Source organism: Aspergillus alliaceus (genome assembly GCF_009176365.1).
Source record: "Aspergillus alliaceus strain CBS 536.65 unplaced genomic scaffold BDW43scaffold_5, whole genome shotgun sequence".
Taxonomy (NCBI): Eukaryota; Fungi; Ascomycota; class Eurotiomycetes; order Eurotiales; family Aspergillaceae; genus Aspergillus; species Aspergillus alliaceus.
This window is the reverse complement of record NW_022474688.1, coordinates 941,943-955,789: the sequence shown is the minus strand read 5'-3', so window position 1 is coordinate 955,789 and position 13,847 is coordinate 941,943. Positions and strand designations below refer to the sequence as shown.

Genomic DNA, 13,847 nt, shown 5'->3' with positions numbered 1-13,847 from the left:
ATGTCGCAAAGAAGAGATGGCAGGCGGCGGTGAACTCGGAGCAAAAAAAACGAAGCGATACTGCCGCACGAAAGGGCGGTGAGACGGACGGCTTCACTTTCGTTGGTGGATCTGGACCGTTTTTGTCGCGATTTTATATTTCGCTGTCAATCTCGTCAACATTTCTCACTTACTACTACCACCCCTTTGGTATTCACTATATTACCTTGCTGTGTACCCATGGGATGCCGCACATATACGGCTATCTCTTCTTCTTTTTCAACGTCAGCTCTATCGCCATCGATCACCATATCGCATGATCGCATGTTTCGGAGTGGGGCTTCCTACAAGGTGCATCATCAAGCGTACTTCTTACTCTGAAATAATTCACTAACCTGTATAGCTTGTTGCTAAGTCAGCTACGGCAACCCTTTATACATCAGCATTGCGCTCGTGCTTCTGCCCCCAGAAGCAACAATTACCGGTCTTCGCCCGCAGCAAAAGATTTCCTGACCTTCGAATGGAGCATCAGAGAGCTGGAGACCATTGGTCTCTCGCTGCAGAGGACGGATCAGGGCATAGCGAAACCCACGGAGGCGCAAACAACAATCCTAGAGCATCATGGAGACCCTATCGAGGCCGTTGGAATGCGAAGGCGATGTCACGCAATGACCCCGGAAGACATACCTCACATGCCCCTGAAAAGTTTACACCTAGCAATCCGCGGAGGAGCCGTAGGCTACGCAATCAGGTAGCGACAGACAAAAATATAACCTCAGATGCACAGTTGCATCATTCTCGACCGGAAGGGCCTTTCCCCGTTCTCTCAGCGCCATCATCGTCTCAATCGTGTTCTTCGCAGAGCAACATGCACATGGGAGCGAGTCACGACGGTCCAAGCAATTTTCCAAACTTCAACATGCCCATATACTCTGGGGTTTCGGGTGGAGTGGCTGCGTACAATCAGAAAGTACTTCAATTTCCATTCTTTTCTCCGAACATTCCGAGTCAGCAGTCGCAACCCCACCCCTCTGATCAGCCTGCATTGGAACCTTTCACCACTCCTTTGCCAAGTGACATGAGTAACCCTCTGAATTTCTTCTCGCTCATGCCTCCTTCGCCTTTCATGATGAACTTTGGTTTACAAAACCCGGCGATTGCAGGGCCTCTCCTAAGTAGCTTTCCACCCTTTCCCTTTGACTCCATAACTTTTGCAGCAGCCGGTTCTGCTGATGGGAGGAACAACCTAAACATGCCCGAGCATGTAGCTACCGAAACACCAGCAACGAAGATTGAATGTTCGCCGCCCCCTAAACCTCCCTCTCCTGTCAAAACATACCTTGAGCGGTCGTCCCTACCGCCAAAAGTGGCCGCTTCTCCACAGCCACTGCTCGTTATCTTGGACCTGAACGGCACGCTGATCCACCGCAAGCATCGGCGGTTCCCCCCTGTGTTTGCCAGGAGGGTAGGACTGGACAATTTTCTGGAGAGCTTGGTGGCAAAGCACAAGGTTATGATCTGGTCTAGCTCCCAGCCGAACACGGTGAAAGCGGTTTGCGACAAGCTCTTCCCAGGGAGGAAAAGGAAGGCTCTTGTTGCAGAATGGGGCCGCGATAAGTTTGGTCTTTCGTCCTCCCAATACCGGGCCAAAATACAGGTCTACAAAACACTAGAGACGGTATGGAATAATAAAGAGATCCAAGCCTCATATCCATCGCCGCCCCAGCAAAAACGCCGCAAAGCCGCGCAGACGGGCGCGCAGATGAAAACCCGTTGGGACCAGTCTAACACCATCTTGATCGATGACAGTAAACTTAAGGCTCTGAGTGAACCATACAACATCCTCGAGATCCCGGAGTTTATCAATCAGCCCGGTATCGATGAGTCAAAAATATTTCCAAAGGTTATGCAGCTCCTCGAGGAACTAGCAAAACATGACGATGTCAGCAAAGTTCTCCACTACTGGAACTCAGAGTTACCCGAAAACAAAGGCATTCTTGAGCTTGACCTCGGCCTCAGCCCCAATGACAACGACCAGAATACTAGCAATACTGCCACCAATGATGACCATCCATTCCCGAACTCTTCAGCTTCCACACCTCACCAACTCGATATCCCAACCGAGCCCTCAGCCATCACGCAAGCCCGTAAAGAACGACGCAAAAAACGCAAGGAGCAGCGCAAGGCCCGCAAACAGGAACAAAGTTTACAGATAACAAAGGAAACGAAAGCCCACAACCAAAGACCAAATGCCGCGCGCCAAGCAGACAAAGCTGCAACTGCAACAAACACTGCTTCCACCACGACGGCAACGACCCCCGGTATCTCTCCCGCTGAATCTGCAAATGTCGTCGGACAACCTCCAATGGAACGGTCACCATCACCCGCAACTTCGTTGTCATCGGATCCGTCCGAGAATTTTCTCCTGGATCGGTTAGAGGAGTCTTTGAATGTTAGAATTGATTGAGTTCCAAGTCCATAGACGGACAGTGTTTCACATGATTTCGCCCAAGACATGCATCGTATCGGCTATAACAGTTTCAAAAGGCATATCTAAGACTGATACTTGTTTGGCACATATATAGATAGACAGGATGCCCTTGCTTTCACAATTTGATACCCACGAATTACGTCATTTCTGATTTGCTCATATGATCATAGCAATGCCGAGACTACATGGGACATAAAGACTTACGATACTACTGAAACGTCCGGGCAGACAGCATCGAGAAGTCTACAGGGTAAAAAGGTTACTGAAGAGCTATAGCTTACTTAAAGTGTTACTTGGGCATGACTGGAGGCGTTAAGCACAAAGTGCTATTCAGCGCTAGACTAGGTAGCTACTGCATCATCCAACATCTCAATTCGTAAGCGTGACATGATCAAAAAGGAGTTTTGAAAACAATAAACCGTCGCGGACAGCATGGACATTAGACGGGATTTGGATCGGGCAGAGAGTTGAACGGACGGCACGATGCAGAAAACCTGAACCACATGGCGTGCTGAAGCGTCATACTCTCCCACCCTAGGGTATAAAGTGAGGTAGAATTTTTTAAGGCCAAAGGTAGAAAAGGGCCACCCGACAATAAGAAATTAGCACGTAACATCATAAATCTGCCACGGGACCTAATGCACTAATTTATTTGAAGACGTGGCCATCAACCCAAGGGTACTCCTTGCCGTCGACGACGACGGGGGCATCCCAAGCCCACAAGTCATCAACGAGTTTGCGGTCCTCCTCCTTGGTGTGGTCGAGCTTCTCGAAGCTGTAGCTCTCCCAGTCGGGGGCGACATCGAAGGCGGGTTTGAAGTCCTGGCCACGGACCAGGAAGACACCGCGGATAACGCAGTTGTAGTTGGTACCGTAGACGGACTGAGCGCCGAACAGGTACTTGCGGGAAGCCTCAAGACGAGCATGGAAACCACCGATCAGGTTGTTGGCCATGAAGGTAAGCTTGAGCTCGTTGTCATACTTGTAGTCAACCTTCCACAAAGAGTACTCCTCGGCGTTGAAGTTCTGCCAGAACCAAGGGAGAGCAACGGGGCGGGTATCCTCGTTGGAATAAGTACGTTTAAGGTCGTCAAGGATGAAAGTGGGCTTTCCCAGGGCCTCGAGAGGGTGCTTGGCCTTCTTGGGCTCAGCCTCTGGCTTCTCCTCGGTAGCGGGGGCGGCAGCGGGGGCAGCCTCCTTCTTGGGCTTCTCCTCCTTCTTGGGAGGGGTGTACTTGATGGCTTCGTCAACGAGGACGGGGTTCTCAACAATAGCCTTGAAGTAGGGCTGGTTAATGATGGTCTGGTACCAACGGGTGACAGCAGGGTTCTCGGAACGGAACTTCTTGTCCAAGACGGTGGCAAAGGCACGGGTGAGGAGACCGGCAGCGAAGATGTCAGCCAGAGTGATACGCTCGCCAACGAGGAATGTGTTGGCAGTGAGGTGCTTCTCAAGAACGGCGATGTTCTTCAGGGCAGCCTTGGAGGCATCCTCGACATTCTTCTTGTTGTACGCGTCGATGCCCAAAAGAGGGCGGTACCAAGCACCGAAGCGGGGGAGAACCTCCGAGTTGGCAAAGGACAACCAACGGAGGATGGAAGCATAGTCCTGCTTGGTCTTACCCAACAGGGTAGTCTTCTCGTTCTGGGAGGTCACTGATTCACTATTAGTGATGTCCAAACCAAGTACAAAGACTCCGAATGCGTCATAATCTCGAAAAAGGATGCCATAACAAAATTTGCCCAACAAAAGTGGGGTAAATCAAGAGAATTTTCAGAGACAAGTTCATCAACACTGTGGTTCTGCCAGGGATAACTAGAATTTATAATAAATTTGCTCATCATATGAAGGCGAGGCTGATAGTCATAATAAGAAACCAACGAGATTTCTCTCGCAATTCTTAGGTACGTACCGTAGACAGCAATGGCAATGGCCTCAGAGAGAGCGTAACCATTGGCACCCTCGAAAGCAGGGACCTTGCCGAGGGGGCTGAGCTTGGTGTACTCAGCAGACTGGTTGAACTCAGCAGTCGAGTCAGGCTTAGTCTGGACCAGCTCCAACTCAACGTCGTTGGCCTTAGCCGCGACGAGGATGGCGATGGTGCGACCGTTGTCCTGTGGAAGGGAAAACCTATTAGCGAAGGCTAAGAGACTGGAAAGGAATCACATACGGCAGAACCGTAGAGCTTTCCGAAGGCCATTGTGAAAAGCGTTTGTCTTTTTGGGGAGGAAGGACTGGGAAAGAGTAAGAAGAAAGAAGGGAAGAAAAAGGAGGGGAGCTCGAGGGGGTATAAGAACGAAATTTTGTGCGAATCAAGACGGAGCGTCGGCACCGGATGAACATTTGCTCGTCCACGTGATGCGTCGCACCCGTCGAAAAACCTCAGGATGGCCGGAGACGGCAAAACGCTTCTGACCGGTGGAACGGAATCCTTCCTTTGGCTCTGTCATTTTACTCTTTAATCTGTCAACCAAGGCCTCCCGCGACGCTGGAATTGTACCACCATGGCCTGGCAGAGTCCCAATTGCATCGTGCGTACAATGCAGTCCGTCCGTCGCACCGTTCAATTACGGTCTTTCCTTCATACTTCCCCCATATCCACATCACCTCTTCCGACGCTTACTACCCCGATTCTCTTACAACAACCAAGAAGTGCTCGTGGCTATGCGACGGAGGTTCAAGCGGCGCCAGAGATTAACTTCGAGAAGTTCTATGCCCAACCCGCTCGCATTATTCCTGCGTCACCCGCCTATTTCTCCGGCAGCCCCAAGTTCATCGATCACCTCTTGAACCTGGAGACTGTCCTGGCCAAATGGGCTTCATTACCAACCCTCGCTCCGAGCGAGGCTCCCCGTATGGCGTGGTTCAAATTGACACAATTCCGCGACTTCGTCGGCGAGCCTGTGCCGACGAAGAAATACAAAAACCTTATCAAAATTTTACAACGACTTAATAGAATCGACCCGAAGATCATGCCAATTGAAGTGCGCGATACCCTAAAAACCTTCCTTCGTCCAGGAAATCCTTATGCGAATAAGCCAGTGCCAGCAACAGTGGACGAGATGGGTCGTGCTCGTGGTAAAGGGAAGCGGAAGACGTCCTCGGCCGTGGTCCATTTGGTCGAAGGAGAGGGAGAAGTGATGGTCAATGGAAAGACCCTAGTAGAGGCATTTCCTCGTCTACATGATCGAGAGAGTGCGACATGGCCCTTGAGATGTACGTCGAGGTTGGATAAGTACAACGTGTGGGCTACTGTCCGAGGAGGAGGAGTTACTGGGCAAGCCGAGGCTATTACATTGGCCGTGGCACGGGCATTGCTCGTCCATGAGCCTGGACTAAAGCCCGTTTTGCGTAAAGGTGCGTATCCCATGTGTACCAGTGGCCGTGGTTTATTGTATACGTCGCTGACTATCGTCTTACAGCCGGTGTTATCACGGTCGATGCGCGTCGTGTTGAGAGGAAGAAACCTGGTCATGTCAAGGCCCGCAAGATGCCCACCTGGGTCAAGAGATAAAGCAGGCCCATCCCTGTTGTCCGGGGAGCTTCTTTCTTTCTCACCCTTCTCACTGCTGTATTATTCCAATTTCCCCTGTGGTCCTCGACGATGTATATTTTGTATTGCACGCATCCTTTCAGATGTCACGGCGGTCGTTTCAAAATACGACACTGCATGGTCTCGGCGACAAGCATGTACCTTAGCTATTGGCGTTAATCCATCTGGTTCAATCGAATTATTGGACAAGCGATACTGTAGCACAGAGCCTTCGCTCAGGTATTGGACAATCAATGCAATGCGCTACTGAATCAGCGTGTTTCAGATTATAGTCTGCTCAGCAAGTCGAATACGGCCACCATGTTCTGCAGCACAGTGGCCGAGCTCTCTTCTGTCATACAGGGAATTCTCCAGAACATAGAGCGCAAGCCCGAAGGATCATGGAAGACGGAAGCTGCATGAACCATTCCAAGGCAGCCAGTTTTGTTGCACACCCATTGTTCTCGTCGGCAAGATATGGCCCGTTGGGCATTGACGGAGGGTTGTTACACAATTGAACCCGAATTCGGTAGTTTCAGCACACTATCATGTGGCGCCAAATCCGGCCAGTTGGCATCTAGCTCTAAAAGGTGTTCGTCTGATGATGTTGGACGAATACGGCACCGGGCGTAGGCGCACATTGCAGATATAGGGGTATGCCGGCATTTATCGAATCGGACTAGTGTAGTTACACAGATCCTGCGCCAACTTGGGTAAAAGAAGCATCCTGATCTAGAGCCAGTTGTTGCGTATGCGTTCCATTCGTTACGAATAAGTAAAGCATCTCGGCTGCAGGGTTGGACTTTTGATCTGCTGTGACTCTCTTGGAGAGTAGGTCTACCAGCATAGGGTGCGACCGAAAAATTCCCTACTGCGCATGCACGGAGCACAGACGGTACATTGTAGCCAAGCATGAAAGCTGACATGCATGTTACTCAGACGACTCAGCCATCACTCGGCCACGCTGCGGAAGCGGGAAGGTCAGATGTTGTGCAGCTAGCCCACATACAAAGCCTCTAGTTGCTATGAGTGCAATACAGGGATTGAATATACGTTACCTACAAATCACCATGTCAAGTCGGGGTGATGTACTGGACCGGACATTTCTATTCGGATATGGTCCGATTGAGTAAATTCTAGTAAGTGTCAGAACAGCTTTCCTTTTGCCCGATGCTGGGATGCGGTAGAGTGAGATACAGATAGTCCTTAAAGTTGATGATCCATCAATTGTGAGAGAGAGTATAAGGATAAGGGCCCTGTATCACTCACAGCAGTAAGGTTGGTGGAGCAAAGGGAATAAATGTGAAGACTGGGTGGAAAGCATCCGAAGAATAGGAGGACAGTTCTAGCTTGAGCACAATTCAGAACAGACGTTGGTCAAGTCTGGGGGCAATGAACTGAATTTCTAATTGTACCTGGTCACCATGAACGGCGTTTGACGAGCAACGATAGGCACATTTTCGAAACAATGATACTGGGATATTCTCTGGAGTTCACCCGACATGAGTTGGTGGCAGGAATATGCAAGTAGTATGTAGGCATATGGATGTGTTTGTATATACTGTATAGTACGGAGGGTAATCATGTTTCCAGTGACCGTCGAATTGGAAGGAGCCGCTGAGTTTCAAGGTTACGTGCAGTAGTACCTCTAGATATTTGGTATTCTATGTACCCTATTTGATACCATTTATATGCACCTACACATGGGGAGAGACGGTGGAGTTTCACTATTGTCCAGGTCGATTGACAATCCCCTCTCATCTCTTGTCCATTCTTTCTCGCTTACAGGACGCAACGGGGTCATGGGATCCCAGCTATGAAATACTTGCGCGATAACCGCATTGTAAGCGAGGGGTTCCCTTTTCTATTCTTTTTTTTTTCGGCCACGAGGACCAACCCTGACCAATTATCGTATTAAACACTACAAAGAGAAACAAGGTCAAGTGCTTTTTTCTTTGCCTAATTTGGAAAGATCAAAATGACTTCCGAGACGGATGTGCGCCGGCATCTATCTAGTGCCGAGTGTGGACAGAGTACCTCTAGTAGACTATAGGTATGTACGAAGCGCGTATTGCGTGGAGAATGGGTGAAAAAAATAAGAGGATTAACCGCAGACTACTTACCTAGTACTTACCCATTAATCGGGACTAAATATCCTATCTAAATTTATCTATCCATTCTCAATCCCCGGCCAATCCCGAGAATCAAAACCCAATCCACAGGAAAATCTTCCGTACGGATCCATTGGTGCATTGAACATGACGGACATACTACTTACTATGCATGGGCACGAGCTGGATGGAGCCAAATCAGCGGGAAGGATTCAAGCCAATTGGCACCTAATAGATATGATTATTTGATTTATACAAGGCATCCATTATGGACTAATTTAGTGCGAGTCTGGGACCGCCTCATTATTATCTTTTCTTGGTTTTCTTTTTGAAACCATCCAAGGCTGACGAGGGACAGTAAGTAATATCTCAAATAGATTAATTACTACCTCTAATACGAACTAGTCGAGGTGCTGGTCTCGGAACGGATTGGATACCTCCCAAAGGTCGGGTGTTTAAGGCATGGTACCCATTGACGTCCATTTTGTCCACCATTATAGTAATACGTATATAGTATGTCTGTTGTATATACTTGCATAGAACAATTATGAAATAAAGCATTTCTCAATAACAAAGAAAGAGAATTGGAAAAAAAATAGAACAGAATAAAATGGAAGAGGTTAAGAGAGAGAAAGTGGTGTGTCTCAAGTGGATACCATAGGGTAAGAAAAGGCTAAGATACGAAGCAAAAAGTGCCTAGGTATTGTATTGTATTTTGCAGATCGCGCCCCCTGGTCCATCCGTTCCGGTCCATTGGTCCACCCTATTGCGCACGACCTTTCCCAGCAGTGCGGAAGGTGTGAGACTATAGGTTTTAGTCAGGGACTATGAGCAAGAGTGTATGTAAGTGTCTGAATTGGGATGGAGATCAATATCTACATCAACTTCTAGTATATGTATGGATATACATACATATATGCACGATACGATCTGGAAACTGCAGGCGCACCCTTCTCGATTATATCACAGAATATTATGGTTGATGTTGGATTTCTATATTCTCAATCCCCCATAACCGTCCTCTTCTGTACAGTTTAGTAAAAAGCAACATACATACACTCAATAATACTAGTGGGGTTGCATCCATGGGTCCTTCTCCTGTCAATCTTTTAGCCCTCCCGAGTCAGCGGTTCTTCCCGCAATCCAAAAACGAAAAGAAAAATTAATTTAAACGCAAGTGTGCTTTTCCCGATTACCAATGAAGTAATGAATGCCATCTCGAACTGCCTACCGATCCTTTCGCCTCACTTCGAATAGATCTTTTCTTCACATCCTTTCCTTTTTGATTTTTATTAAATTTTACTTTTTACTTTTAGTATTATTATTATTATTATTAATTTATTTTGTAGCTGTCAATTTCTTTTCTTCGCACATCACACTAACTTGTTCCGAGAGTATGGTTCGTCAATTTCGCTCATGATCATCCTCCACTATCATCATACTGCCCTTCGGAACACCCATGAATTTGGAATGATTGATGGGCATTGGGTTAGCTTGAATGGGGCTAATTCGGTCCCATGGAACTGGTCACCAACCTTATCGGACCCAAGACGCAAGACACTAAAGCAAAAGTCATTGAGACTCCTTCCTGCTGGATCTGCTTTTCCTCACACGGAGCCAAGGATCCCCGATTAGCTCCGCCTTCCTGCCCATATGGAGAGAGACATGGTAGGTTTTATTCTTTTTCCTTCTCTTTACTTTTGTGGGTCCGGGCTGTACATCGTACACTTTCGTAATGATGATGATGCTGGCGAGAGACATAGTGGATGCACCGGGGGGATGTGCTGTATCCACCAGTTTCCAGCTGAATGGCCCCGCCAAAAGAAATGAACGATCAGAGGAAAGAGATACAGACGCCCCAGTCAGAAAGAGGTGGCATTCGATGCGATCAGAAAGATCTTAGATATTCCATACAGTCAGAGAGGGGCTAAAACTGAAGCTCGTTCTTACCTTGAGAGTCCCATGAAGTCCCATGATGACGCTTTGGAGGCTAAAGAAGAAAAAGGAATTACCAGTCAGTCATTCGCATTTGGAGTCCATTTCAGGCTTCTTTTCTTTTTCCTCCTGCACACACGATCTCACTTGGATTTTTTCCCGCTCTTCCCTGTTTTTTTTTCTAGTTGATTTTTTTAACCCAAGGTTATTTCTTTTGTTTCCTCTTAAGGAGATTTTTTTTATTCCAATTTCTTTTTGCAGACTTCCCCGCGAGAATCCACATCGCGCAAAAAGAGTCGGACGAGAAGATGATACTTGCGCGTGCCATTGTCTACTTGCCCTCAATCCCGGCGACTTGATCGTCTAGCCCCAGTGTCTCTAGATAATTTCCCTGAGGATCAACCGGTTTCCCTCAGCGGTCAAGTTGGTGGCCGTATAAGTAATCGGGAGACTCCCATCCATGCCCTTCTGGTTCCCCCACTCTCCCCTCTTCCTCGCCGGTGATGATTGTTTCCCAATAGAAATTTGGGCTGCAATTCGGAGCATAAGTTATTGGATCTTACGGCTTTGCTGGAAGAAACCCCGAGCAAATAAACCCAAGCTATTTTCTTCTTCTGGTTTTTTTTCCTTTTGTCAGAACCATTAATTCCCTTTCTTTCTTTCTTTCTTTTTTTTTTTATTTTATTTTTAATTTCTCTTTTCGAATCTAGTTACCCTTACCCCTTTTTGTTCACACGGTTTCTACCCATTATTTCCCTCTTTTATCTCCATAGATTTCCTCCCCAAGTGTGTTGTGCGCCCCGAGTTTATTTGCCTGCGCATTTGCCGTTGGCGCTCGTTTGAGTTTGATACCCTGCAAGGTGCGCAAGTAGTTTAAATGTTTCCCTTGTTCCCCTGCGCAAGTTTATTTTTCATTTGTCTCCCTCTCAGAAGTCCGTTGATGGCTGATTTTCCCCCTTGTGACCGTGTCTAGACTGTGTGCGCTGGTAGTAGCCGAGTTCTTGTACAAAGTGAGACCGTGAGACCTTTGCGCGCTTAGCTTGCGAGGTTGGTTGGCTTAGATCTCAATTCCTGCTGGGTTCAGAATCTGAGGGAAGGAGAAGAAGAAAAACAATAATAAAAAAAAATCCTCCAACAACAGACACAGAGTTATACAATTCAAGCAAACGCGGATTCGTTCCTATACTTCCGCCAAACTGGCATCCTACGCGAGCCCTCCTCTTTCCCCTCCGGTGCATTGGTCCCTTGACGTCGATCCGCAGTGCAGGGACTCTTTGTGGGACCGGTTGGGTGGTATGGATGGTGATACCCGGCGCATGAAGCAGTATGATCAGCCTCGCTTTGCGACAAGACCGGGAATGTCCCGTCGCGCAGTTGCAGGGGCGGACCGATACAGACAGTCCGGTTTACAGCCAGCACGTGGAGATGCACTGTCACAAGCAGCGGGACGGCAGAGAATACCGACCTACCTGGATTATGGATACACAGACCCATCTTTTCAGGGCGCTTCGTTGCAGGGGGACGAATTGCAATCGTACCCTTCGTTGCGCGACCAACAGCGCCAACCGCAACCACAGCCGCAGCAGCACCAGCAACTACAACAGCCCTTCGCTCCCTATGAGCCCGAGTTGGTCTACAACATCAGCCCGCAAGGTCCAGCGCAAGCCCCTTACGAGGTCGTCACACCATACTCAGCCCGGCCGTCTGCAGCCATCGACGACCTGTCCGGTCAATTTCCCGTTCCACAGTATTTTCCTCCAACCGAACCGACTGGGGCCGGCGTTCCAGCTGTAGGTGTGCCTTACCTAACCTCTCTTCCTACTTATAACCAGCCGGGTCCCATTGGACGCACGACCGGCACGCAACCCTTTCCCACAACCATGGCAGACATGCCTCCTGGGGGCACAGCCGGACGTTTCGACTCGTCATCGTCACAGCAGCAACCGCAGCAAGTACCGTCTCAGACAGTACCTGAACCAACGACGTTGACCGATGCATATGGCCAGTTCCAACGAGCGCTGCGAAGTACCTTGGATCATGCGCGCGCTGGCCGATTGGTGGAAGCGAGTCGACCCCTTTTGGAGATCTCCGAGTGGCTTGTGACCAATGCTCGAGAACTCGGTATGTAACTACACCTTTCCCATCTATCCCACTCTCAACCTGTTCTTCCTTCCTGCCTTCCCCCATCTTCCTCCCCATGAATCTGAGATTTGTCCCGTTATACTTTATTCCACTCATCCAGACTGTCGTTTGTATATGTGCGAAGGCTAACCCTGAGCTACCTGGGCGGATTGGATAAGTAGGGATTCTCCGCGACGATCAAGTAGTCTATGCCGACCGACTGCAACTCTGGAATGATTTCAATCTCTGCTGGCTGGCTGTGTGCCAGAAGCAGAAGGACCTGCTGCAAGATGTGTTGCGAACCGGTCGCCAACCGCCCCATACCAGTCTCTTGAGTGGGGATGTGATGGATAATTTAGCCAGGGAACTAATCCAGCTGTGCGACCGCGTGGAACAGTATGGCTTAGTGGATTACCAAATGGGGATCTGGGAAGAGGAGATCCTTGGTGGTAAGAAACTTGCCTCAACCGGTCGCTTGTGTTTAGGGGACGTCCAGGGTCGCTAATTTTCAACCCAGTCTTGAGCCAGTGTCTTGATCTTTTTGAAAGCCGACCAGAGCTACTTCGCACCCACATGAGCATTGCTCCCACTGCTGCTGGATCTCGATCGTGAGAACTCTGCCCGCCGCGCTATATGGAGCCTGTCAATGACGCGCCGCGCCTAGTGCAATCTAACGGAGGGCCTAAATTAGGCCCTGAAAAGTTGGCGAACTATCGACTGCTAGATTGGCTTTGGGCGCCGGCCCTTCTGTCACCCTCTTCCGAAATAATTCTCTTTTATCTCTTTCCTTCATTTATTGGCGGAAGCCGACCTAGTCAGAACTCAGCGATCATGGATGCGATTCATGATGTTTACGCCACTATTTCCTTTTGGGCTATTTGATCGCTATACCCCACTTTTGTTTTCCTTTCCCTTTTCCCTGTTCTCGAGGATGTATCCATCCCCTCGGGTTCTTGTATTGTGAGTGTGTGAGTGTGAGAGGATAGTGAAGGGTACAAAAGAAGAAAAATATTATAGGACGGGAAACCCCTCTTGAAATGTTTGATTTGTATGTACATATACACCACGGTATTGCATTATGATTGGTATAATGAGGTTCGGCATTGGAGTCATGGTTTCAATACGGTGATATAGAACGGATCCCTCTTATCCACGCTGGAAACAAGGTGGACGGTGGCTCTCAATGAGTCCTCAATACTCGAAGACAAAGAAAGCCATTTACTTGAAATACCAGGAACTTGAAGAAACTACTATTTTCTAGTCATGAATCTTTTCCTCCGTAACTTTACTACTAAAGTCTTAGCTTGGTAGGTAACATTGGATCTTAACCCTAAGTTAGAGGACCAAGGAATTCTTCTATAGAGAGTAGTTACTTAGTACTCCTAACTAAGGCACCTAAGGCCTCCATATCCAACTAGTAGTAGTTCGATTTGGCTAACTAGCTGGATTCGGTAACCTAATGTATCCGAGAAGAGGTGTTCGTACCGAGGCGGTACCTACTGAACTCTGATCCACGAACTATTGAAGGAAGGATGCCGCGATCTTCATCTCATTCCCGAATAACCCTGGACAATCATCGCCATGTGGTATGCTTGTGCTATTTTATATAAATATAAAATTGCCATTCGGATTACCATACTTTTGGGGGGCGGTCGATTGCCGGCTTTTCATAGTCCGT

At 48.4% G+C, this 13,847-nt stretch overlaps 5 protein-coding genes across 5 annotated transcripts; 3 read left to right on the top strand and 2 right to left on the bottom strand.

Annotated features, from left to right (window-relative positions):
• Window positions 1-898: 898 nt before the first annotated feature.
• Window positions 899-2,446, top strand: BDW43DRAFT_297442 (NIF domain protein; the record flags this gene model as incomplete). Its single annotated transcript, XM_032044386.1, has 1 exon — window positions 899-2,446. One exon carries the CDS (start codon window positions 899-901, stop codon window positions 2,444-2,446), a length of 1,548 nt encoding a protein of 515 aa, XP_031904622.1.
• Window positions 2,447-2,782: 336 nt separating this feature from the next.
• BDW43DRAFT_183144 (putative translation elongation factor eEF-1 subunit gamma) lies at window positions 2,783-4,883 on the bottom strand. Its single transcript, XM_032038916.1, has 3 exons — window positions 4,641-4,883; window positions 4,383-4,584; window positions 2,783-4,125 (listed from the first exon to the last, which is right to left on the bottom strand). The coding sequence occupies exons 1-3, from the start codon at window positions 4,668-4,670 to the stop codon at window positions 3,119-3,121; spliced, it is 1,239 nt and encodes a 412-aa protein (XP_031904621.1). The 5' UTR covers window positions 4,671-4,883; the 3' UTR covers window positions 2,783-3,118.
• BDW43DRAFT_183159 (mitochondrial 37S ribosomal protein uS9m) lies at window positions 4,553-6,246 on the top strand. Its single transcript, XM_032038917.1, has 2 exons — window positions 4,553-5,827; window positions 5,893-6,246. Exons 1-2 carry the CDS (start codon window positions 4,975-4,977, stop codon window positions 5,982-5,984), a joined length of 945 nt encoding a protein of 314 aa, XP_031904620.1. The 5' UTR covers window positions 4,553-4,974; the 3' UTR covers window positions 5,985-6,246.
• A 772-nt stretch (window positions 6,247-7,018) lies between these two features.
• On the bottom strand, window positions 7,019-7,740 carry BDW43DRAFT_183141 (uncharacterized protein). Its single transcript, XM_032038915.1, has 3 exons — window positions 7,418-7,740; window positions 7,272-7,347; window positions 7,019-7,138 (listed from the first exon to the last, which is right to left on the bottom strand). The coding sequence occupies exons 1-3, from the start codon at window positions 7,585-7,587 to the stop codon at window positions 7,109-7,111; spliced, it is 276 nt and encodes a 91-aa protein (XP_031904619.1). The 5' UTR covers window positions 7,588-7,740; the 3' UTR covers window positions 7,019-7,108.
• A 3,603-nt stretch (window positions 7,741-11,343) lies between these two features.
• Window positions 11,344-12,781, top strand: BDW43DRAFT_307290 (uncharacterized protein; the record flags this gene model as incomplete). Its single annotated transcript, XM_032046217.1, has 3 exons — window positions 11,344-12,169; window positions 12,352-12,618; window positions 12,687-12,781. The coding sequence occupies 3 exons, from the start codon at window positions 11,344-11,346 to the stop codon at window positions 12,779-12,781; spliced, it is 1,188 nt and encodes a 395-aa protein (XP_031904618.1).
• Between the last annotated feature and the right edge of the window lie 1,066 nt (window positions 12,782-13,847).

What these genes read in the sequence shown, in the direction of transcription:
- BDW43DRAFT_183144 (XM_032038916.1), bottom strand. Translation starts at nt 4,670, where the DNA reads ATGGCCTTCGGAAAGCTCTACGGTTCTGCC. An exon ending in GAAAGCTCTACGGTTCTGCC is followed by an intron (nt 4,585 to 4,640) that starts GTATGTGATTCC and finishes TCCCTTCCACAG; the next exon opens with GACAACGGTCGCACCATCGC. An exon ending in CATTGCCATTGCTGTCTACG is followed by an intron (nt 4,126 to 4,382) that starts GTACGTACCTAA and finishes ATAGTGAATCAG; the next exon opens with TGACCTCCCAGAACGAGAAG.
- BDW43DRAFT_183159 (XM_032038917.1), top strand. Translation starts at nt 4,975, where the DNA reads ATGGCCTGGCAGAGTCCCAATTGCATCGTGCGTACAATGCAGTCCGTC. An exon ending in AAAGCCCGTTTTGCGTAAAG is followed by an intron (nt 5,828 to 5,892) that starts GTGCGTATCCCA and finishes ATCGTCTTACAG; the next exon opens with CCGGTGTTATCACGGTCGAT.
- BDW43DRAFT_183141 (XM_032038915.1), bottom strand. Translation starts at nt 7,587, where the DNA reads ATGATTACCCTCCGTACTATACAGTATATACAAACACATCCATATGCC. An exon ending in ACGCCGTTCATGGTGACCAG is followed by an intron (nt 7,348 to 7,417) that starts GTACAATTAGAA and finishes TGCTCAAGCTAG; the next exon opens with AACTGTCCTCCTATTCTTCG. An exon ending in GCTCCACCAACCTTACTGCT is followed by an intron (nt 7,139 to 7,271) that starts GTGAGTGATACA and finishes GACACTTACTAG; the next exon opens with AATTTACTCAATCGGACCAT.